General features: G+C 39.1%; 2 protein-coding genes across 2 annotated transcripts; one reads left to right on the top strand and one right to left on the bottom strand.

Moving 5' to 3' along the window:
• The first annotated feature begins 1,769 nt into the window (after positions 1–1,769).
• Positions 1,770–11,180, top strand: LOC118269909 (uncharacterized). The gene is made up of 5 exons (XM_035585284.2): positions 1,770–1,937; positions 3,289–3,448; positions 6,108–6,316; positions 8,050–8,301; positions 9,718–11,180. The coding sequence occupies exons 1-5, from the start codon at positions 1,907–1,909 to the stop codon at positions 9,900–9,902; spliced, it is 837 nt and encodes a 278-aa protein (XP_035441177.2). The 5' UTR covers positions 1,770–1,906; the 3' UTR covers positions 9,903–11,180.
• On the bottom strand, positions 10,793–24,374 carry LOC118269908 (fibril-forming collagen alpha chain). The gene is made up of 25 exons (XM_035585282.2): positions 24,293–24,374; positions 20,908–21,085; positions 20,264–20,299; positions 20,100–20,144; positions 19,358–19,489; positions 18,921–19,090; positions 18,346–18,463; positions 18,134–18,258; positions 17,842–18,048; positions 17,658–17,756; positions 17,277–17,573; positions 16,632–17,099; positions 16,383–16,544; positions 15,859–16,056; positions 15,615–15,759; positions 15,273–15,533; positions 15,035–15,168; positions 14,682–14,951; positions 14,378–14,593; positions 14,003–14,291; positions 13,738–13,923; positions 13,430–13,651; positions 12,936–13,108; positions 12,125–12,346; positions 10,793–11,810 (listed from the first exon to the last, which is right to left on the bottom strand). The coding sequence occupies exons 2-25, from the start codon at positions 21,077–21,079 to the stop codon at positions 11,664–11,666; spliced, it is 4,494 nt and encodes a 1,497-aa protein (XP_035441175.2). The 5' UTR covers positions 21,080–21,085; positions 24,293–24,374; the 3' UTR covers positions 10,793–11,663.
• Between the last annotated feature and the right edge of the window lie 1,508 nt (positions 24,375–25,882).

Below are 25,882 nucleotides of genomic sequence, written 5' to 3'. Positions count from 1 at the left end.
TCCCTAATTGAGAAGAACGGGTACGAATCACCTATTTATGAAGATTTCACTGTCAGCATCTAGTAAACTAAAACATTGTAGCCTGTAGTATCCTTAGCCCCTACGATAAGTACTTATGGTAAATTGAAATACAGAATAATATGAACAAGTAGATAACACTATCATCACAATAGACAGACAGAATATATCAGTGATTGTACTTGTATGATCATCGTACGATTAATTGATGGCTTCATGGCTGCACAATGAGGCATTATCTTGCCATAATTAGGTCAATTTCATTGATAAACTAGGATATAGTATATCTATACCTATAGAGCTAGATAGCTACCTAGATATGTTAGTGCAAAAATCAGCGATTCCACGCAAAATAGCAAAATGAATGAAGTTGAATGAAGTTGAAAGCCAAGTAAATGTACATAGTAAGTAACTTCAATAAGTCTTTGACTGCCAATTAGTGATCGTAGCTGCCAATAGAAAACTGTTGAAGGCAAATCCTCCGCTAACGTCGGTTACCAGTGACCACCACGGCGTTCAATGTGTTAAAAGACTTACGTATTTCATCAACGGCTGCAAGCCGTCCAATACTGGACAAACGCCTCCCCCTTATTCCTCCACGCCGAACGACAACTACCTACCTGCATCCACTGGATCTCCGCGACTCTGGCGATGTCGTCGGTCCACCTAGTGGGAGGTCTACCCACGCTTCGTCTTCGATTCGCAGTCTCCACTCGATCAATTCATCAGTTCTGTGAGCACCAGGAGACTCAACGTTTGGCAAATCCTGGATATTTTTTCTGAGGAAGCTAAGGAACCCTATCCTCATAAAAGATTACTTCCTGATGTTCTGAAACTTGTACACCATTATGGTTTGGAACTCATTACGCACGCTAGTGACCTCTACCTGTCTGATCCGGTGCTGCGGACTACCTAGCGGGTTTAAAGGGGCTCCGGCTCGAAAAGCAGGAGTAGGAACAGGGTGGTTTTTAGTCAGTAAAAGTCTGACCCTCCCTCTTGCCTCGCCCAGGTCGGGAGAAGTCATTGGATGATTTCCTCCCTTTTTATAAAGCCACCTCTACCTACACTAAAAATATGTAGAACACGAATTACTATTTCGAGCTATGGATTTCTCGTTTCACGATAGATGGAATGTCATTATGTCACACGATACAACAATAGTGGCATTGGTTTTTTCCGATAACGCTATTGACACAAATAATATCTTTTGAAGCAAGGTTACAAAAACCGAATGCCGTACGTTAAAAAGTGAAAACACCCGTATGTATGGTTTTATAGTTTTTGAAAGGTTTTGGCATTCAACTAGAAGCTGTTTTGTAGGACTTGTGATCGCAGACAATGTATAAAACTTGGACGTTGTAAGAAGTGGGATATAGGCGAGATATCGTGTCTCCATTCAATCCCTTCTGCCCTGTATGCTTCTTCACGAAACAAAAGTAATACTGTTTAACAAACGTTGATCGAAAGTGCACTGAATATGTTATAAAACCTATTCAATTAGGACGGCAAGTCACGCTGATATTGCTAAATAAAGTGTTCAGTGACAACACCGAACAAATATAAATGAATTAAATTCTTAATCTACTAGAAGCATAAAACCAAACACAAAAAAAACTACAATTTTTACTCTCAGATCATATCACAAGGTGATCCAGTATCCACGACACGATATCCATAATCGCATGAATTAATAGATGCGGTGAATCATAGTAATAGGACAACCGATATGCGCGTACGCAGGGACTATTTGCATGCTGCGGTTCATTCCGTCACCGGCCACTGGCGAAGCCGCACGTCTCTTGTTTACCAAACATTTGGTCGCGGAAAACATTGTAAACAAAAAGTGCAGTTTCCAAGCAATTGATTTTGTCTGTAAATCTAATCGATCATGAAGGCCGTCATTGGTATTGTGATGCTCAGTAAGTTTTGTTTTTATTTTACTTTTACCATTGTTTACTTCCTTGTGCATTAAGTTTACGAGGTAGCTATGGTATGTACCTCCATATTTATTAGGTACGTATACCAGTACCGCAAGTTTACGATAACCTTTTCTAAAAGTTTGAGTATTAGGGTGCTATGGATGTCTGCTATTGATGGCTTCCCTACTATCGATACATTGCATACTCGAGCTGCGTATCTTCCTCGCACAGCTACATAGATTAGTATCAGTGGAAACGGTCACATAATTTCACAGCTTAGCTATTATATCTTCGTAGCATAGTTACATAGCACATCTCTGGTGGAAAAACACCCTTAGAACTTCAAATTATATTATTTATTTTTTATAACAAAGGCCATTTAGCACCCCCTTTTACCCAAGTCTGTTGTGAATCCCTTGAAGAGAAGGGAAAGTATAAAAATCCCTTTGGTTCGTTTCAAAACAGTAAAGTTTTGAGTTTCAGTAAAGGAGATTTTTTTTTTATTTATGTTAATTTTTATTTCTTTGTAGGTATTTAGTCATAGTTGTTATTAAATAAAGTTATAGTTATGTGTGGCAACAAGATTAGCTAAAAGTACCGACCCGAACTTAGTTGCGATTACGATGGCTTAGGCAAACCTGAGTCATGAATCGAAACCAAAACCCCTTGCTAGCCAGTCCTTGTGACCATTCTACTAGACCCAATATAATATCCAACAAGCATATTTTCAAATATCAGACACAATAATTGACATTTCGTGCTACAGATAATTTCGTAATAGTAAAGAAACGCAATTAAGCCTACTGATTCTGACTGTACAATCTATACGGCAATTGCATTTAAATTGCTATTTTAATATAAGTATAGACTATAGTTCAAATATTGCCAATGCGCAATCTAAATCGTAGCATTCCTGCCAATCTTGAAAGACTACCTTTTAGACTAAAATCTCTGAACTAAATCAATTATGTTGTGTCTTACTTTATAGAGATCTTACTTCTTACGAAAAGAGATGAGAGTTGCTTATGAAGTGGTTTTATTTTGTATATAGGTACGAGAAGTATATATGTAGATGAAATAAAGGAAGTAAGGATCGTAATAGATGATGATGTGTGTTCAGCCAAATTGTTAGTTATTTTATAATAAATATCGTGAGACATACTAAATTAACTGAAACTCACAGCTAGTAGCGTTCGCAGACGCTGTATCTTCACACGCTGCTCAAGATGATGAAGAGTCCCTCTGTGGCTCGAAAGTAGTTGAGCATTTCTCCATTAATTTATGTGAAAAAAACCGAGATTTTTAGTTAATATTTAGTTAATTAATATAATACTTCTATCTTGATTTCCAGCACTGGGAGTAGTGTCACCGGACATGGCTGGTGAATGTGACATGGCCAGCTTCTACACAGAGTTGGGATGCACACCGGTGGCCCGGGCTGACGGCGGGCTCTGTCCTGAGTCCTTCACCTGCCCGGACCTGCATCCTGATCCCACCAAATGTTATTACAAGTGAGTACCAGCAATTTTTGTTGTTATGATATTTTTGACAGAAAACGGTCTTTATTTTCTGGAGCTGCGGAATACCTAGCGAGCTCACCGCGGCTCCGGCTAGAAAAGCAGGAGTAGGAACCACCCCGTTCCTACTCCTGCGTAGTACTCGAAACGTAGGAGTTCCTCGAAGAGCGGTCTTCCTCCGGAGAGGAAGTCTAGAGAGGAGGAAAGAAGGAAGAGGAAAATCATTTATGTTGGTCTTTGGCACTATAAAACTATTAATAACATTGACTTCAGAACTTGTGTAAAGATGAGTAAAAAATAGGAGATAGTTTTTATATCATCATCGTCTGCCATATCCTGCTCAAAATCTTATTCAAGCCACAACTTTTTTGGTTTACAAAAAGCTGAAAGTCCTTGCTGACAATTTTGTATTGAGGCCATTTGAGGCAACCTGACTCATCGTTGCAAAAAGCCTTAAGTGATAAAAAATACCAACAATACTGTTTAATATAAATGAGCAAATAAGGATTTACTCAAAAACTGACCTCGAGCAGTTCGGAGAAGCACCCAGAAGTGGACATGAACAAAAAGGTGACGACCTCTCGCACGATGGTCGCCGGCTGCGCCCGCGCAGAGTCGCGCGTCGCCGGGAAATACCGCGGCCTTGCTCTTGCTCTCGTGACAATTTAGCTACGCTGATATAAATTATATAGGAAATCATTTAATGCTTTATAAGGTAAACACTAGTCATCCTATGTATTATGTATTTTTGTAACATTTCCTTTGGAAGTAAACTATTCTTATCTCCTCAATAACATATTCTGAATTTTTGACTGTTCCTTTTCCAAATAATTACAACATACTCGTTAATTTGTAGTTTTTCAACGTATGTTTTTATTACTTTGGTTCATATTTTTTGCGTTATCGATAGAACATAATTAAAAAACCAACTAACAGCGTCAAAAAAATTTCTTCATCGGAGTCGTGAGGTATGGTACCCAACAGAACTTGTTAGAACTTAAAAGTATACAATTATGCCTACTTTATTATGCAAGTCCGGACGTATACAGTAAATGATAGATGCAATCTTTTTAAGTAAGCTTTATTGCTAAAGCAGTAAGTAAAAAGGGCTTATCTATGTATGTAGAAATAATGAATAAACATTATGTAAACATCAGAGAACTGATTTAAATAATTTGTGTGTCCGTTACAAGAACGTAATCAATCATTTTTGACAAGTTACACACGTAAAAGGCCACAAGTAGATTAATTTTTGTGGCAATTAGTTCCAAATTTTCCAATCAGTTTTGCAATTAACACATTGAACGCCGTGGTGGTCACCGGTGACCGACGTTAGCGGAGGTTTTGCCTTCAACAGTTTACTATTGGCAGTCAAAGACTTAAACAGTAGATTCACAACTTTATATATTTTGTCAGATAATGTGAAATAGTAAGGACTGATCTGTCTATGTCCTAATACTTTTAGGGTGCATTTCCACCAAAGGTATGCTATGCTACGTTGCTGTGGATACGTTATGCTTCCACGAGTCCTATTCATTTGTACACATACATAGCTTAGTACTGGTCGAAACGGACACAGCTAAGCTATGTGCGTGCTGCATCTTCGTAGCATAGCTACATAGCACATCTCTGGTGGAAAAGATCCCTTAGACGTGTCTGTAGCTACCTTCATAACTGGTCATATTTAAGTTATTAATTAACAAAGAATGTTAGAATTTTTCATTATCTTTTTATATTATACCATTAAATACATACATTAGATACATTCCGGATATATTTCGTAGCATAACTGTGTAATTAATAATGTACCTACATATATGTATACCTACTTGCCTACTTAATTATAAAATATACTGTTTCCCTTGTGAATCACCTCGTAGTTAAAATTACTGTAAAATCCTCCACAATACGTGTTCTGCGGCACATTACGTCACAAAATAACATCGTTATGCTTTTAAAACAGAATCTACGTTATCTGTCCACAGTACCTTTTTTATTAGCAACATTGAATCGTGAAAAATGCGATTTAACATTGAACAAAAAAGTTATTTCAGTAATTTTCTATGGAAATGTATTCGGTATTCTGATATTACGAGTATTATTCAAATTAATGCTGGAGTGGTCAAAATATCGTGCAGACCAGATTATTATACTCACAAATTAATTGAGATAGAATTGTTTTGAAATCCCTAAAAATAAAATTGAATTGAATATAAAATCGAATACATATATTGTATGTACTGGGTTATATTTATGTACTGTCCATTTCACACCATCGCTTATCATTATAAACCTACCGTATTACTTCTCTGCTCGACCATGTGGTTGGTTGGTAGAGAATGCTATTTAACATTAAGCCCACCTATGTTCATTTTGTACATAAAGTTAAATAAAAAAATATCTGTTAAAAACGTAGTCTTCATTATGTTTTTTTACATCACATGTTTTGTATGAAACATAAGAGATAATAATGACTATATAAGTTACACAAGTCAAAGAGCCACCAACTTTGTGAGAACTTTATGTGTGAATTAATCAGATAGTCAAGCTATGCTTACTCGTATCTACTTAATTATCTCTCAAGCACCTACTTAACAGTCTCTCTTTCGCATATCTAGGATTCCTATCTAAAGTACTAAATTACCAATTCCAGAGGCGTGGCGTATGCTGACAAATCTCCGATTCCTCAGCCCCTGATCAGCAACCCTTGCTCGCAAGCCTGTAGCTGCAGCGTGTTCTCCGGAGAGCCGCAGTTCAGCTGCGCGGCCGTGGACTGCGTGGAGACCTTCGACAATGACATGCAGCAGCAATGCATCTACACTTACGAAGTAGACTCCTGCTGCAGTACTGGCACTGTTTGTGGTAAGTGTTTAAAGAAGTTGTTCAATTGGTTTTTAAGTTGTAGTGGATATTAGAAGAGCAATTTTATTACTAGTACCTAAATGAAAACAACACCACTAATAATTACCAAAATATTAAAAAAAAACGTTGCCCTAACTAGGATTTCCTCTTGTGTTGTGGGTACGTTTACAAACATATAATTTCACATACACATGACACCCAGACTCGAAACAATTTATGGATCACAGAAAAAGGGAATCAAATCAGTGCGCTGCGCTGCCGCCGGTTGCACAGCCACCGCACCAACCGTACAGTCATATACAACTAGGTCATATCTCTAAGATACTTTCAACCGTGTAATAAAATTATAAGGTAAAAATCTAACGTAATGGGCAATAAAAGACTGCTTTACACTGCCCTATGATAACTCAAGTCCGGGAACATATTCAAATGTGATACCTGAATGCATTAACTGCAGACAATACTTACATTCACATTTAAGGCACAACAAACAAACAAAATGACACATCAACGAAATCGTTAACCTCCACAACCTTGTAAACTTGTAACACCAACACATAGGTAACAGTAACTCCCGAACATATGACTTCATCACACATAATTAGGAGCCAATAAACATAATCTATGCACTGGTTCTGTCAGAACAAATCTATGGCTCGATAATCAGGACTATTCTTAGGTGACACACTATTTAATGGGTGTAAACAGTAGAAGGAACAATGGGACTCCCATATACGCAATGTTAAAGATCGGCGCAATAGCAGGATTACCATCAACGACCCATTGTATGCCGTCATTATGATAGGACTCACTTCCACGTATTACTGGGCTTTTAAAAGTCATAACACGTAATTAGTGAGCTAAGTAATAGAATATGACAGACGTGAGATTATCCATTTTAATATACCTACACGTACTGGAAAATCAGCTGATTGATAAGCACGTCGTAGTTTTAAAATGTATGGGATTGTTATTCGTGTTTTCCATGTGTATTCCTTGTTCGAACCCCTTATTAAGTAAATAAACATGCAAAAAGGAAACTAAATAAGTTAAGATGACCTTCAAAATCGTTAGATAGATGCTTATCATCACCTGAGTAATGTGATGTTTATTGAGTTTTTCAATTTCCGAAACAATTACATAGCATTTGGAAACCTTATACAAAGATACATCAAGAACTAAATCAAACCTTCGAAAGGTGCGTATGTTATTGCAAAATTCGAATCCAAATAAAATCATTATCATTTTTCTAAGGAGCAGGCACCTTGACTTTAGGTCAACGTATGAATGTACGTTAAATAAGTATAATATAAATATTTATATATTTAAAAACATAAAGATGAATGTGATTCCGTTTGTTTGAAGGAGACGGTTTAGGAAATCCGTGAGTTTGTGGAATTTTGCCAAAGTTATTTGTGACCTCGACTTTGAACATAAGTTCCTAATATTTTTGCCAACAATGTGTAATTCGTAATGAGGTTGGCCATATAAAATGTGGCCATAATATGTGTGTGTATGTGTGGTTGGCCACATGACGACTTTTACTTATTTCTATATACTTATATCTGTTACTTATACTGTGTACATATTTCTGTTAGGATTAATGTACCTTTATTCTCTAATAATATTCGAAAACAGGCTAATAATCACCCCCAAGACACATTTCTTCTTGCAATTTGTAATGTCTCGACCAACAAAGAAAACTCCCCTTAATTTCACCATTCTAATTCCAGGTAAAGACGCAATAGCTCAGCTGAAGACCTGCGAAGTCGACGGCAAGACATACCGCGAGGGTGAGACGTACCAGCCCAAGGACACACGCAAGACTTGTGTGTGCACTGCGGACTACAACGCAACTGACAACTCCTCCAACTGCCGGGACATCAACTGCGGTATCGAGATCCACTACCAGTCCGATCTACTTCGGAACTGCGCCCCAGTGTTCCCTGGTAACATGCGCGGATGTCCTATCGGATTTGAGTGTCGTAAGTTTTCATTTTACTTTTCTTATGACCCTTTCTTCTTGTGAAGCCGTGAATAGATGGCTATATTGGGTTTCATTACCTTAGAGAGCATATGGATAAATCGATTACAACTACGTTCTTAGTTGGTTCCTAGATTATTTAGACAATTTGAACACTTGAAGTGGCTATCATAAGTGATTGCATAATCACCCTTGTGTCTATTGAGAAAGAGTACAGTACAGTAGATAAACTTTTTCTATTATTAAGCCATACCTATGTTGTCCATTTATGAGATAGTGCTTGCAAGATTAGGTAGTATAAAGGTCTCAGCACACATATGGGATCGGAAAGGGATCGTCACCGTATCGCCTCGAGCCGTTCAGAATGGTTTGTATTAAACTCCCTACTGCAACGCACACTAATCGGAATAATAACGGAATCGCCTCGCCTCGGAACAGGCTCCGAACTTGAATTCCCGCGCTTACGGCTCATCGTCCCCACGCTTACGTTTCTCCGTCCCCGCGCTTACGTCTCTCCATACCGACTACCGACTAACTATCGTGTTAGTCTAGTCGGTGTCGCCTAGCCGTAGCCGAGTTGACGTACAGGCGCTGCTGATACGCTTTCGTTACGTGCATACGGTAGGTCGACGCCTGTTTGACAGCGAGGCGAAAGGCGTTACGGTTACGATCCCTTTCCGATCCCATATGTGTGCTGAGACCTTAAAGCGTTTTTAGTATTACCTGGAGGGCGATTCTCAAACGCAAAACATCCTAACAACAAAGAAATCATCGTTGAAACATCCGAGGAAAAAATATCGGTATTCTTTAGTCAAAACTGCGCGATCGTAGCGCCTCAAAGATGTCGTTGGCGCGACATAGAACTAAAATATGCTTCTTGGTTGGAATTGCATCCGCGTTCGTTTAATCTTGTGTTTGTTGATTTTGTCACCAGTGTTGTTTCTGAGAGAAGCTATGCAATGTTATGTCCTCAATTCGGTTTTACATCGTGTTATTACAACACTGTTGTTATTATATTCACTTTCTACAAGCTTTTATTGAGTTTCATCTGTCCCCGTACGTGTCTGTAGGTAATCAATCGCACACATTAACTGTACGTAATCAAGCTTGCAAGTTAACTTTCTTCCTATTCGGTTTTCGCCAATCTAAGCCGTATGGTCATACATCGACAAGTTCTTTTCTTTTTTTAATAAAACGTTGCTCCACATTAGGATTTTCTCCTATATCGTGGGTGCGTTTACAAACATACAATTTCACATACACATGACACCCAGAGCCGAACGAGAATCCGCGACAAGTTGCACGGCAGCCAGTTGCCCAGTCACCATTCTCAAAGTCTTTATCTGTATATCATAAACTTCTTTATCTGTTCTGTGAACTGTGCAGTCAAATTCTCAATATCCAAATATCCTTTCAGAAAGTCCAAAGACCAAGGTGGTCCGTGGTCTCAACATAAAGAACCTGACGGCCTCCTGCGTGTTCGGCAACTCGACCCTGATCGTGGGAGACGAGGTGACGGTTGAGGACACCTGCACTAAATGCACCTGCACTGTCCCACCCTTCGTTACTTGCACCAGGAAGAACACTTGTGACTCTTCGTAATCTTGAAGATGGACTGAAGAATGGATGGTGCCATGGAGGCTTTGGATGTGTGAAGATGGACAGTTGTTAGTTTTTAAACTGACATGGTTACTAACACTATCATTAGAACTTGAGACGGGATAGGTATTTAATGTTTATATTTTATGTACGATACGACCTTCAAGAAAAAAGAATACTCCTTTTTAAAAGGAAACGCACCTGTGACTCCTCTGGTGCTGCGGGTGTCCAAGGGCGGCGCTGATCGCTTACCATCAGGTGACTCGTATCCTCGTTTGCCACCTATTCCATAAAAAAAATGTCTATGAGTTTCGAATATCGGAACAATCCCGTATCAAGTTCTAATGATGTGCAGTTATTGTTATATTTAGAAGTCTGTTATATTTAACTAGGTATGGCGTTTGTACGATTTTTTTGCTAAAGTATGAGTTAATTTGTTACCTGTAATTTTTTTGTGATTGGGAACAAATTTTTAAATTTATTTTTGTTATTGTATATTAAGTCGAAAATCGGAAAAGTTGGGACTGTCGTCTTATTTTCCGAGATGCTAAAAGAGTGAAGATTTATGTCCAAAAGACTATTTCGAAGTCCAATAATTGACAGTTATGTGCCCTTAGTTTGCTTTACGTTTAAAAAGGAATCGAAACAAGAACGAATTCGGCGCTCTGATTGGCCGGCTACAATAAACCAACCAATCAGAGCGTTGAACTCGTTCTCGTTTTTATACTAGGGGTATAAATTCATACTAAGGGTTATGGTTATAAGACGAATATAGAATGTCGTAACTCATTAGTGCCATCTAGTGAGTATAAAAAGGAAAACCTGAATGATATGACAAGCAAATTAGGACCTAAATACCTAATTAAAAGATTTCAAAATAAAAAAACAGCAACTAAAATGAATACAATTTTATTTGATGACAATACAAAAATCATGTAACTGTAACTTATGAACTTAAAATCTATGTGTATACTTTGTTTTACGTACATAACTAAGTTAAACTTATGTTCTACTTAAAAATACTTAATTCTAATAAATACTCGAATATAGGAATCACATGACATTTGCTTATAATAAGGATATTTACATTATGTACACGTACACAGCCGTTGAGGACCTTTATAAACTTAAATATGTATTCTTAAATATATTGTGACGACCTTAATCTATTTACTTATACTTAAGTACTTAATTATCTCATAAATTCTCATATTATTTAATGAATCACATCATAGGAATGATTACAAACTATGAATAAAGTAAATTATCTTATTTTTAAAATCTATTGTTTAATTTTCTTAGTCTATGCGGATAGGTACATATTTGGCTTCACGTAAGTATTAAAACTATTTAATAAATGCTTATAATGGCAGTGTCCTTAACTAAAATTGCAAATAATTCATTTTATACTTCGGTATAAAGTGAATATTCAAGTTTACTTATGTTATATTTAAAATGTCGATGTTTTTGAGATCTTAAACGTAAGTATTGTATTTTTTGGTAACGAACTTAAAATATATTAATTGCATAATGATAATAATATTTTAGAATTATTATATAACGTAATATAAGTAAATGCAATAGAAAAATTATATGCAATAACCCAATACGTAACTATTTCGTTCGCCTTTAAAAAAATAATAATTAAGTCATTCGAAAATTCGATTTTTAAATTCGCAAGTTACTGGTTCTTAATTCAAATTCCGTATAATCGTTGCCAGTGTTATAAAATATTGTTATATCGAATGTTGCCATATTTTGTGTTTAGCTGAAGCAAGCTAATCCCAGTTCGACCCTGAACATCTGTTGTGGTCTGCCGACGTCACGAACAGCTACATCCAGGAGTGGCAGACGAGCTGGTTTGTCCGTTTGGTACTCAACGATAGTGCGCGCCCAGTTTGAGCTCTTGTGCTGTAAATAAAATTGATATCATTAGTTGGTGATATGCAAAAGCATTGGTAAGATTTTATAGAGAAGATAGGTCTGGAAATCTAACTTTACTGTTAGTGTCAGTCCAAGGTGTTCCATTTACTTTACTTTGCACTAAAGTAGTCATATTTCTACGGTGTAAAAACAGCATAAAATTCAAACAGCAGTGTAACCGTCTGCCCTCATATAGTTGGCAATAAAATGGCATGGCTTGAATCTAGTCGAGTTCCTCGTCAAACAGTTACTTGCTGATAACATAATAATTAGTTGGCAATAAAACTTAAAATCCCACAAACCTGGCATTCATCCAAGACGGCCTTGTATCTCAAACGGTTGTTGGCTTTGGGCAGGATCTCAGCATCGTTGTAAGCCAGCAGTTTGATGCCGCGGCGGTAGTTGTTGGCCGTGGGGTCGTAGTAGCCGATGGTGTTGCGGCAGTGGAACGTCACGTTCTGGACAGCCTTCGAGGACATCAGCTGGAGGTACGTCAGCTGCGTGTGGTCGGCCTTGTAGTTAATCTAGACCAGATAGTGAGTGGGTTAACGCTTTGTTTTAATGTATAATGTTGGAATTATTATAAACTAAAATACTTGTATCGCATGAGTAAACAGATTCTCTTTAAAAAGCCATAGTAATCTAAATGTATAAGTCAGAAATGTTTTTGTATATGGTCGATTTACATATAGGTAAGTAAGATTAATGTGTAGGAAGTAGGATCGGCATTGAGGATGGTATATGGGTTTCTTTTTGGGACAAGCTCGCCACAACCTCCCATACTGCTGCAACACCTGTAAGCCAGGATCCACAGTAGATAAAACCATGAAAACACTGGATCATTGAAGTCCGGCTCGTCCCAGGAACATGAATGACTGTCTTGGTATATGGGCTATAATAATCATAATCATAATCATTTATTTAATTCAGACCATGGTGTCCATTTAGTTAGTAACAATTTTCTTATAGACTAGTGTTAGTAATATACAGAAACAAATTATAAAAGAAAAATAAAAACAATGTAAGTAAAGTAAATACAACAATCACCTATGAGCTATGAGCCAAATGAATACAAAAATTAATAATTGTGTGAGTAAAAGTAAAAGAGCTCACCGTGAATCCATCATCCATCTCACTCAGCCATGGCTCGTGTTCCTTGCCGTCGTACGTGATGTCCTGGGACTGCATCGGTTTCGGGAAGACGCAGCTGCTGCCGGTCTCCATCTCGCAGTGGACCACGATGGCATCGTTTATGTCACCTCCGTTAGGGTCTATCCAATATTGGCCTGAGAAACGAATGGGGTGTTATTTTTTGCTGTTTTAGACGTTACGTATGTACTGAACCTGTACAATAATGCATGTAAAACAATCGTAAAACCCTAATCGTGTATCTATACGAGATACAGTTTAATTCAATAGTTGAATAGAAAGAGGCACACGACATTTACATTTACAGATTAAATCAATAATATCTCAAATAAGTTGAATACTGTTGGAATAGATGGGAACTAAAAAAGTGCGGTAAAGTTGCCAATTGACGGTATACTGTCTTAAAAAGGGACGCTACTAAAAAACATCAGATATCAACTTTGGTATATTTCACTCACCGCTTTCAAACTCAGGGTGATGGTATTTAATATCTCCGCAGGTCTTAGCTGGTGCCTCCTTCGAGCCGTCAGGTTTAAGGAATTTGTCGAGAGACACCTTCAGTCTTTCATAGGCTTTCATCACAACCTCTTTACGTTCAGCCGGTGTCATGTCGTCCTTGAAGAAGCGAGGAGGTAGAGAGTTGGGGTCATCACCTAATGGGTCGGGACCTTTCACTGAACCTGAGGAAAAATAATACGTTAATAAGTTTTTTAAGGAACTCCATTATAAGTATTATGATGTGTGTGATTGTTTGTCTGCTACTAACCTTGTTGTAACATAGCAGCTATAGCAGCAGCATCATATGCCAGTCCCTCTCCAGGTGGGCCAGGAGGTCCGGGTGGTCCAGCAGGTCCAGGTGCTCCATGCCTGCCAGCTTCTCCCTGAGGTCCACGACCACCAGGCAGACCTTGTGGTCCTTGCAGACCAGGGCTTCCATCACGACCAGGGGTACCTTTCAAAATGTGTATAATTTAAATGAAAGTACTAGACATTATGAATACCCTCAAAATATATAAATTAATGGTATATACCTCGTGGTCCAACTTCTCCATCTTTGCCAGGAGGTCCCATTGGTCCAGGTAGACCTCGTTCTCCAGTTCTTCCAGGAGCGCCAATCATTCCAGGTAGACCTGGTAAGCCAGCGTGTCCCTTGGCTCCATCAATACCAGGTTCTCCTCGTTCTCCTTTGGTGCCATCAAGACCGGCAGGTCCAACTTTGCCAGGAGGTCCCTGAGGTCCGTCGACTCCAGGAGGTCCACTTTCACCTCTAGGTCCACGTTCACCGGTTGGTCCAGAAGGTCCTGAAGGCCCTGGTGGTCCCTAAAAATAAAAAAAAATAATAAATTATTTGAAATCACTAGTGTAGAATATAATGTTGTCAACAAATGTATGATAGTAATAGTTACTTGTAATCCTGGTGGGCCAGCTGGTCCTGCCGCGCCGGGAGGTCCTGTTGGTCCTTTGTCACCTGGTCGTCCAGATATACCCGGTTGTCCTTGTTTGCCTGGACGGCCTTCGGGACCTGGTTCGCCCATCGGGCCTGGAGGGCCTTGTAATCCTGGAGTTCCTGGTGTACCAGGAGCACCATCAGCACCGGGTTTGCCTGGGGCACCACTTTCACCCTAGAAGTATCAATGTTTTGAATTTTAAATTGTTTTTATTTTGTCTGAAATTATATTTCAATTAAAATAATTATAAGATAAAACATACCTGAGCACCTCGCAGTCCTTGCGGTCCAGCGGGTCCAATGACACCAGGTAAACCAATAGGTCCTCTCTCACCAGCTGCTCCTGGTGGACCACTTGGACCTTGCAAACCTTGTTCACCTTCGCTGCCTCTTTCACCCTTAGGTCCTTCAGGTCCCTGAGGTCCAGCCAAACCTACAGGGCCGGGAGGTCCTGGGCGACCAGTGTCACCAGTAGCTCCTTTAGCACCAGGTATACCGGGGGCACCTGCGGGGCCTGTACTTCCTTGAGGACCCTAAAAACAAAGATATAATATGTTACTTATTTACAATTATTTTGAGAGATCAATCAATAGAAATTAAAAACGAATAAATTTACCGGTGGTCCCAAATCTCCTGGCCTTCCAGGCAAACCGACATGTCCTGTTTCTCCTTTCGGTCCATGGTCTCCACGAGCACCTTTGGCCCCAGCTAGACCTGGTAGACCACGTGGTCCAGACTCACCAGGTACACCTAATAATAATGGTAAGGTTTTAATCTTTGGTTCCAAAAATAAATGTAAAATTAGCTTCATTTTCTTAAATCTCAGTTATCAGTCAGAAAAAAGTCTTAATTACCTGGGCTTCCAGGCGATCCCTGTTGACCCTTAGCTCCAGCGTAACCTCTTTCGCCTTTCAGACCAGGCATTCCAGTAAGGCCAGGTGGACCCGACAAACCAGGGGCACCCTGTGGTCCAGGCTGGCCTCTTTCTCCAGGTGAACCAGGGGCTCCTAATTCTCCAGGGATACCAGGAGCTCCCGGTTCTCCTCTCTCGGCAGGTTCTCCAGCAGGTCCAACGGGACCCATAGGACCTTGAGGACCCTGCTCTCCTTGTCGTCCTGATAAACAATTTTTTATTATTATAATAATAAGTTTGGAAACTATCTAAAGTAGTAACTATATCTGGAACATTAATTTACCTGGTTGTCCATCATTGCCAGGTGGTCCAGCAGCGCCTCTTTCTCCTTTTTCGCCGGGAGCCCCAGTTAAACCACGTTGTCCAGGCAAACCCATTGCACCAGGAGAACCTGGGTGACCCTTGCTACCTCTCAGACCTTCGGGACCCTAAATAAAATAATAGCAGATTAATACAAGATTCTCTTACGATAATGCATTTTTTGTTCATTTTGGATCTTTTAGTTGCATAAAAGTATTGACACTTACCGGAGGTCCATCAGGACCCTGAGCACCAGCTTCTCCCTTTTCTCCTGGGCTTCCAGGCTGGCCGGGTTGTCCTCGATCGCCAGTGAAACCTCTCTCTCCACGAGGACCTGATGGTCCTGGTGGGCCGGCAGGGCCAGCCATGCCTGGCTCTCCTTCCTTACCCGGTGAACCAGGTAGACCAGCTGCTCCCGGCATACCCTAAATAATAAATTACAGTTACTTGTTTTCCATGAGAGAAGAGGCCTTTGGTCAGCAGTAGCTACTGTACTTGATTGTTTTATGTTTTCGGTACGGTTTTAGATGCTGAATTGTCTAAATAATTTATATCTTTCATTTAACCATTTCTTAAATTATTCTTTATTTGAAAAATAAAATAAAATAAAATATCAAAGATATTCACTATTAATATGCAACGCATAGGTAGCATACAGTAGAAAGCTGATTAGTGTGCCTATCATACGCATCAAATAAGTATATTTTCTAAACATTTAAAATGAAAGCTACTATATAAACAATAGCCTTACAGGGAATCCAGTAGGTCCGGCAGGTCCAGAGGGGCCTCTTTCTCCTGGAGGTCCAGCGACACCCTGAGGTCCTTGAATACCAGGGCCACCATCGCGACCCGCGTCACCTTTCGGTCCTTGTGGTCCAGCTTGTCCAGGCTCACCGTCTTTACCAGGTTCACCCTATTACATGGAAAAAGTTTTAATTTAGTCATTGATAATATAAAAATTATTTACATTAATTTGATTTTAATAGTAAGTGGTACTTACTTGCAACCCTCGTTCACCAGGCCCTCCCATTAATCCAGGTGGACCTTGAATACCCTGAGATCCTTGTTCTCCAGGTCTGCCATCAGCTCCTGGTATACCTCTTTCACCTTGAGGACCAGTTTTTCCGGGCATCCCAGGTCTTCCGATAGTTCCCCTTGGTCCCTGCAGTCCTTGCGGTCCCGGTCTACCAGGGTCACCAGTACTTCCTTTAGATCCAGGTAATCCAACACCACCTCTTTCACCAGATTGGCCTTTAGCACCCATAGGTCCATCTGCACCAGGTAGACCTCTCACACCTTGTAATCCTCTTTCACCTTGAGGCCCTACATTGCCAGCGGGTCCTCTAAGACCTCTCTTTCCTCGTTTTCCCTCTGGACCCATATTTCCAGGTAGACCGCGTGGTCCAGGAGCGCCAGGTTCTCCTCTGATTCCACTGTCTCCTTTTTGGCCACGTTCACCAGGTTGACCCTATAAGAAAAATAATGGTAACACAATTGTATCGTATTCAAAGTATCACAATTTCTCATTATTGACGTTTCCTTGATTAAATTTCATTTTTGCTGGTAAGTAATTAAATTACAGTAATATAAAACAGAACAAATGTAAATAAGTACATTATTATTATTAGAAACAAAAAGATCTTACCGGCATTCCTTTTGATCCAGGTAATCCTGCATCTCCCGCTACTCCAGGCAATCCTCTGGGTCCTGGGAAACCTTGTGGGCCTGAAGCCCCTGGTTGGCCCTGTACACCTTTCTCTCCCGGAATACCATCACGACCAGGTATACCCGGTGTTCCCACTTCACCCGGTTGGCCAGGACGACCTGCTTCGCCTCGAGGTCCTTGCATTCCTTGGCTACCTTTTGGTCCAGAAACACCCTGTTCACCTTTTAAACCTGGAGCACCTGGGAATCCTGGTGAACCCGGTTTGCCAACGTTGCCCTATGAGACAAAAACAATATTTAGCACTTTTGCTAAGCTATGTTTATGATTTAAAAGTTTATGTGTATGTTAAAGTATTTGTACCATTAATCCTTGTGGTCCCGGAGCACCATCAACGCCTCGTACACCTGGAGGACCGGGAGGACCTTCGCGACCTCTTTCACCTCTTGCACCAACTGGGCCCTGAACACAACACATTGCAATGTAGTCCTATAAACAATTTTTTTTAATGTTTTCTTTAACTATGAAATCAATCAATTATAATTACCGCAGGTCCAGCGGGGCCCATAGGACCGGGCATGCCAGTAGGTCCTTTTTCTCCTGGTAATCCTTGTTCTCCCTTAGCGCCATCTTTGCCGTCAAAACCTCGATGTCCTTTTAGACCTTGAATTCCAGGCACTCCTGGAAGACCACGAGGTCCAGTTTGGCCTATTGCACCAGCAGGTCCAGGTTCTCCGTCATCTCCAGGTGAACCCTGAGCAAATTGAATAAAATAAATTAGAGGAATGTAAAATTTCGAACAATTTCAAGGAATAGTGCCAAAATTAGTTAATATTTACATCTTTTCCAGGTAATCCTTGGGGTCCTCTTTCGCCAGGTGGTCCTTGTTGTCCAGGAAGACCTGGCTCTCCAGGCTCTCCTCTTGGACCTTGGAAACCTTGTGGACCGGGAGGGCCTTGTGGTCCTATTGACAGAAATGAAATCTCCATTAAATCCAATCTATTTATCAGAAGTTAAACTATAGATTTGTGCCTTAGGGGCCATGTTTTACCGGGTATGCCTCTGACGCCCGGGGTGCCGACGGAAGCTTGCATGTACTGGTATGGGTCGAATGGAGGTCCTTTGTCACCGCCAGCTGAAGCTGCCAGTTGAGCCAAGTATGCATTTACCTGAACAGAAACCAATACACTCAATTTTAACTCTTAGCTATTGGGCAATGTATCACCCAACATTAAAAATTGTACACAAATTTTGTAATGCTTATCTAAGAAGCTAACGCCCGAATTTAAGTTGCACTTAAATATCGTGCTATCTCTGTCATTTTATGAAGAACTAGCTACTTCCGCGCGGTTTCACCCGCTCTGCTTGGCTCCTCTCAGTTATAGCGTGATGTTTTATAGCCTATAGCCTTCCTCGATAAATGCACTATTCAACACAAAAAAAATTATTCAAATCGAACCAGTGGTACCAAAGATTAGCGCATTTAAACAAACAAACTCTTCAGCTTTATAATATTAGTATAGTATATTAGTATAGATTGATAAGGATGGAACTAGTTTTGAGAGCGTCTTAAAATTGAGTAGCGTTTGAGTATTCGGACATGAGAATTACAAGTTATACTCTTACATCAGGCATTTGTCCAACGGGTCCAGGTAAGCCAGGGGCCCCAGGGACTCCGTTGACGCCGGGCTGTCCGGGCGGGCCGGGAGGTCCATCGTCTCCTTGCAAGCCGACATGTCCTCGCACCGGCGTCGTTGGCTGAGCCGCCGCACCGATTAGTACTGGCCTTGATGGAGCTGATGATAAATTAAATGGATAAGAAGTTATTCTTGTGTCAAAGATGAAAAAGAAATCTTGAGGCTTACTCATCTCGTTTTAGCTAGGCTAGCTAATTCATTATTACAGCTCATAAATCTTGGTGTGACTTGAAACTAGTCGAGCTTTTCTCGAGTAGTTTCAACAGGAATAAGTTGTATTATTTCAAATAATTTAGTATGTCTCACGAAGTTACCAGAGCTATTGAGCTTAATTGTTATTACATTTCATTTCTATTCAGCACTCACCAGCAGTAAGACAGGAAGGTATGGTGGAGCAGTTGACACGTCCAGCGTGGCACTGGCAGAGGGTGCAGTTGTCCCGCTTCCAGTTCTCTCCCTCATTCCACGTTCGACCAATGTCCACACATTTGGGAGTCGCTACAAGTGCAAACAAACACATAATTAGTAGGAAAGATCATCATCAATAACAGCCTGTAAGATAATGACTGATGGACTACGTGCCTCCTCTATAAAAGAGAGGTTAACCCTACTATCCACGCTTGTCAAGTGCGTAAGAGTTAAAAAAATCAGGTTTATCAAAGCGCGCTACTGCCCGGAAGATGTATTAGCTAAGCTGTGGAATTATGTGACCGTTTCCACTGATCCTAAGCTATATAGCTGTGCGAGGAAGATGCGCAGCTCGAGGATACAATGCATCTATAGGAGTAAAGCCATCCATATCACGCATCTAACCATAGAAAAAACATAGCTTAGCTGATTCCGCTTCCACCAGTACTAAGCTATCTGTACTAATAAGTATGCTTGGTGGATGCCAAACGCATGCACAGCAACGTAGCATAGCACATCTCTGTTGGAAAAGCACTCTTAGTCGCCTCTTTCGACACCATTAAAAATTCGGTTGATGATAAATGTATTTTTAAGTAAAAACATTATATGCTTTAGGAAGAAACACCCACCTACCAATAAACAAACTTACTTACTTCATGACTACTTAATATTAAAAGACATTGATGTAATTTCTACTTACGTCTAACCGTTTTTGCCGGGGTAGGTCTTCGGTAGGGTGGTGTGGCTGTAACAAAACACAATGTCAACACAAAGAACTCCAAACGCAATAAGAACTTTCCGAACTACGAACTCTGCTGGCAGAGAACAAAGTTCGTAAAGTTCGTAATCAAGTAATGAACTTACTGCTTGATGGTTCACGGAATCTGTCGCCTATGACAGCTGAAACAAGACAATCAAGTTACTTCCACGTACTCTTGTGAATTGTTAAAAATATTTTAAGATTACGTAATATTACTTTAACTGCTTAAGACCAAAATAGGTAGATAATTTTTACTCTTGCGTTAGTATTTATTAATCATAAATAGCACAAGAGCTCATTACACAATCGCATTTGTCATCTCTAAAAAAATAGCATTTTAAAAATAAAGATTTATTACTCCCGATGTATAAAAATACGTAAATTAAAAAAGTTTGCATTTCTCTTAGTAAGAATTTGCTTTACGTTGAACGAAAACGAAACGAGAGCGCGAAGATATGAACCAACCATCCATGGAGCCAACCAATCAGAGCGCCGAACACGCTCCCTTTCGATCTCGTTAAACGTAAAACAAACTCGTACTAAGCCGTACTAGAGTTCTTTAGGTGCTCCCCACACAGCAGTTGTATAACGTTAGAGACTGATTTAACATTTGTGTTTAAACAAATTATAACAGTAATTGTAGAGTATGTTACACGCTATTGCAAATGTTATATTGTTACACATTGTTGTATAACGTTATATAACTGCTGTGTGGGAGCACCTTTTAATAAGTAATAGTAAGACATACCATTTTCATCATCTTCAAAATTAGGGTTGTAGTCGTCATAGTTGATGAGATCGGGATCCTGTGCCTGCGGCAGTTCTTGTATGATCTCCTCACGGATCGGAACCTCGGACAACTCCTTGCAAGCTGCTGGGAGTACCAGCAGTGCCCAGCAAGCTGCCTTCATCCACCGCATGGCTAACTACACAAACAATACGACATTAAAGACACGTTAATTTAATTAAGAAATTAATATAATTATTATTTTTTTTGGCTTGCTACAACCTCCCATACCGCTGCAACCCCTGTAAGCCAAGATCTACAGTAAATACAAAGAAATGAATGACTGACTTGGATCCCGCAACGAAATAAACCAGAAGATATTATTAGCGAAGAAGAAAAATAATAATTAATTAGTTGTCATTAATAATAAATCCATAACTATAACTGATAATTTTTTTAATCTAAAATCTTTATAATATATCCTTTGTCCGTCTGTGTGTCCTACCTGAGACTCTTAAATTAGCATCCGCCATGAAATTCAATCAACAAGGTAGACATGTTGAGAGAATTAGCAAAAGGTTTTGTATTAAAAGGGGTAAGAGGTCGCTGACTTAGCAGTGGGTTCCCTTAATGAAGTCTGTGGTACTTGCTGACCTTATTGGAGAGATTTAAAAAAAAAACCAGATGAGCCGCACGTCGTACAGGTAAACAGTAGATACAATTATCATCTTTATTTAACAAGACTATTGTCAACTGCTTATTATAAAGTACCGCAGTACTTTCAAGTTATGTTAATAGATGTTTGCTAACAAAGTACGATAGTAAATATTAATAATGAATTCCAAAATCTTATACATTTGTAAAGTAATACAAAATGAAAATTAAAAAGAAGTTTCCCCAATATACAAAACCTACAGCTGAATAATACACACTTACAACTTAACTAACTCTTGAAGTTAAAACTAGCACGCACAAGCTACGCAACAAACAGATCGGGCACAATAAAATCTCTATTAAATGCTATCAGCACGAATTCCTAACAATCAAAGACTCGCATCTCCAAAATGTAGTAATGACAATACATTAAATATTCCGAACATACATCTTCATGAACGGCAATATAAATCAATGCTCCCGATAGAGCAGATAGTCCAAGGCTATGGAACCAGGGCGTCGACTCCTCGACTCCTCGCCTATTCCCCAATCATCTAAAGATGTCATGAGCAACTAACGGCCGCTCCAGTAACCTTTCTAACAAACACATTCGTCTATATGGAGATGACAAGCACCAATTGGCGAGCCAGTAATTAATTTTAGCGAGCGACCGAGTGTTTGAACCAATTTGTTTATTAAACACAAAGTCCATGATTTCAATGGAAACAATTTTGGCTTTCGTTTATTCAGATTTCGGCTGTTTAATTGTTTTAACGAATCTGTGTGCGTTGTATAATTGTTAAAGCGTTGTTTTATTAGTTCGTAGCCATTTTAGATTTAAGTTATTTACGCACGTAGAAGATATAGTGATGTAGGTAGATAGAACATTAAATGAGTATGTACATTATAGGTTTTAAGGTAAAAAGACATTAGATAACTAGGTTAGTAATTTGGAATAGCATAGTGCTATCTAATACCCTTTGAAGTCCTTAAAATAAAAAAATCATGAAGTTCATGAAGGCTGAAGAGAAAAGTATTAAAACAGCTGCTTTTCACTAGCGGAGTGAGGTTTGTGCTAAACTCGAAACAATTCTAAGCTCCGTAGACAACTACTAGGTAAATGGTACTCAGAACCTTTTAGCGATCTTAATTAAACAAAAATCTTTGCATCGATCTCTTACTTTGACAGAAATTCGATACAATTAATGTCAGAAAATGATCTTAATGCACAGATTTCGGATTGAGATTAGTTAGTAATTTCGGTCGATACTTAAAAAATGAATAAACCACTGTATATGCCGAGACTCTTATTGGTTGGGATTAAGTATGCAAAAGTATTGTTCTTACAAAACTACCAACATTACCTACTGGTAAGTATAAGGCAAACAAACAAAGCAAAAAAATAAAGCAAACTAGAAGAATTGTTAAAACTGTACCTGTACTATCAGTTTTAAATATATGATCATTCTTTCAGCTTCTTACACGATGCTTTCTTCTACATAAATCTACTGTTTTCTTGCAAATAAAAAATGTAATATTGAAGTCAGTAACTTCATTACACCAGTTTCACTACCAATTACGAGTTGCAGACGAATATGGACCTAATTCCACATAGTAGTACAATATAAGGTAAATTAAAGTCGGATAAACCTTTCAACGCAATATGAAAACACGGCGATTAGAGGAAATTTCCTTCCAAAAAGTTATTACGAAGTGTTATTAGACTGTTCGTTGGTGCAGTGGGTAGGTCCGGCTGACTGCACGCACCGGTTTTCAATTCCCAAAAGATGTTTGTTTGTAAAAACACGAACGACATGGGAGGAAACTATAATGTGATTGATGATGACTCCATTATTTTTTAAAAAATACAATGTGATAAAATGATGCTACGAAATAGCTAAGCTGTAAAACTATTTGATCGTTTCCACTGATACCAAGCTATGTACCGGTGCAAGCAAGGAAGATGCGCAGCTTGAGTATGCGATGTATCGATAGTACGGAAGCATCATAGCAGCATAGCATCTTTCCATATAAGAAACAGCTTAGCTGAGCCCGTTTTACCAGTGCTAAGCTATGTGTACCAATGAATATGATTGGTGGAAGCCAAACACATCCACAGCAACGTAGCATTGCACACATCTTGTGGAAAAGCACCCTTATTCTGCTTTCAAACACCGCACTTTTGTAATATGTGTATGCGTAGGTCAGTTTTTATTACTTTTAAGTAAGAATAATATTTTAGGTAAACACCTCTATTTAAATTTCGGTGTCCAGGAGAATGGACACCGAAATCTACAATTTACCTACATTAAAAAAAAGTCAGAGAATGGAACGCCAAACGACAATACCTCCCCATGTAAGCACTAGCAAAATAATAAGTTTAGACTCAGCCCTGTAAGCTTACTGTCTACGGCAACACAATTTAGACCTATCCCAGAAGACGAATTTTAGAAGAACTTTTCTACAACACTCAGGATTATTCTTAAAAGTGCTAACGAATGATAATATTATTAAAACTTTTTAATGATAATAAACACAAACTCGTAGGTACTTTTACCTGGATTTGTTATTAATAGCAGACCCAAACAAATTAACTTGAAAAAATTAAACACCTATTGATACGACCTGTAATAATATTCCAGATTTTTACTTATCTGCATAAAAACATCAATTTTTCATTGATTTTTTTGCACCATTAGAGCACGATGAACGAAAAATACACAAAATAATATGTAAAACAACTGTAACATACCTAGTTTGTCTATGTGATGGTAGGGGGATGCGCGGCCCGCCCGCGCCGCGACGAATGCGTAGCCTGGAGGCTGGGTACCAATAAATATGCGCCTACACATGACCTGTTAGCACCGCGATCTATGAACACAGAGGGCGACAACCATTGGTCGTTGAGTGGCAGAATTTTTGAGGGAATTAAGTAAGTACTGGTAAATGGTAAAATTATGTATCAGCATAAACTATTCTTCATTAACGGATCTTTATAATTTTCGAATATTTATGAACTAACTTTTTAACTAGAGTTTTTGCCACCTACTGCAATATTATTGGGGTTTTCTTTCGGTTTTCCCAAATTGTTTTGTCATAACCTATCATACCGCTGTACTCAGAATCATTAAATGATTACTAAACCCAGTCCTTAGCAATTGTTTTCGATAAAAAAAAACGTTACCAAGAATTAATTTAAGTAATCATAAAATGTCTTTGAGTGTGGCAATAAGCCTGGAATTGCACCCAGCATGTGACAATAAACTCGCTCCCTAATACATAGGTCTCGTAACATACTTACCTACCTAACTTATGAAAAGTCAAAAATCTTCATTATACCTATATAGATATGTACCTCTACGTTACGTGCACCTCACCCTACCTCATTGAGAATTGAAAACAGTAATATTAGGTATACGTAATTTCATTTTAATCTCACCCTCGACCACCGAGTCACGGCATAAAAAAGATTAAAAGTGTACTCTAGAGTAAATATCCCCGCTCAGTAGGAAATCGTGTGCTAAGCATTGGAGTCACGCGCGCAATGAGCTCTATACTCAAATCTTTATATCTCCCCACGCTACAGTTTCCAGCACAACCATTCTACGGTTTAATCTGTGAGCGCAGTTCTTTTGTTTCAGTTTTAAAGGATATTGTACAAATCCTTTTTCTGTTTTATTCTCTTGTTCCAACAAGTATTGCTGGAATGGAGGCCAACGGGTTAGAAGAATTTGCTATGCAATATTAGCTGTGTTGTTGTTGTTAGATTAAAAATTAAGGTAGTAATTTCGATGCATGTTTGGTACTGCAATCACGTGTATCAGTGGTCACATGAATGCGTAGACAAGCCTATAAAAGAAGTAAGATGTCGTCGCCTTTAATTCTCCGAACGAACAAATACAGGTCGATATAACAAATATTTTTACTTTTTTATTGCCTAATTTTGAACGCCCTGGCATTACTAACTGCCGCACTCAGAGTCATTTAATGATTACTTACACCATTGGACTTGGTTAACCAAGTCTAAGTCTAAGTTACTTAAGTAACCATTAAATGACTCAGAGGTTACAGTAAACGTCTGAATCTATATGGGTAATTTAAGCTCTGTAATAATGGTCCTTCACTAGTGTTTCAGAAACTTATCACTGCATGAAACCAATACAACATCATAAGGAATAGACCTTACCTAATAATGCCTCGTAAGTATAGAATTAACAGCAAGTCGTAAGCTTCAAATATTTTCTCAAATAAAATGTTGGTGGTCCCTATTTTCAGCCACAAACTAGGCCGCGAAGTAATAAGTATTTAGTGTGGTATACTGTCGCGATCACTAACGCACCAA

Source organism: Spodoptera frugiperda, chromosome 30 (assembly GCF_023101765.2).
Source record: "Spodoptera frugiperda isolate SF20-4 chromosome 30, AGI-APGP_CSIRO_Sfru_2.0, whole genome shotgun sequence".
NCBI classification, from domain to species: domain Eukaryota; kingdom Metazoa; phylum Arthropoda; class Insecta; order Lepidoptera; family Noctuidae; genus Spodoptera; species Spodoptera frugiperda.
This window is presented reverse-complemented; position numbering and strand designations above follow the sequence as displayed.

Coding starts and splice junctions, on each gene's coding strand:
- LOC118269909 (XM_035585284.2), top strand. CDS start 1,907: ATGAAGGCCGTCATTGGTATTGTGATGCTCA. Junction 1,938..3,288: donor CATTGGTATTGTGATGCTCA/GTAAGTTTTGTT, acceptor CTTGATTTCCAG/CACTGGGAGTAGTGTCACCG. Junction 8,302..9,717: donor TCCTATCGGATTTGAGTGTC/GTAAGTTTTCAT, acceptor ATATCCTTTCAG/AAAGTCCAAAGACCAAGGTG.
- LOC118269908 (XM_035585282.2), bottom strand. CDS start 21,079: ATGCGGTGGATGAAGGCAGCTTGCTGGGCACTGCTGGTACTCCCAGCA. Junction 14,594..14,681: donor AAGGACTGCGAGGTGCTCAG/GTATGTTTTATC, acceptor TGATACTTCTAG/GGTGAAAGTGGTGCCCCAGG. Junction 13,652..13,737: donor AGCTGCTATGTTACAACAAG/GTTAGTAGCAGA, acceptor ATTTTTCCTCAG/GTTCAGTGAAAGGTCCCGAC.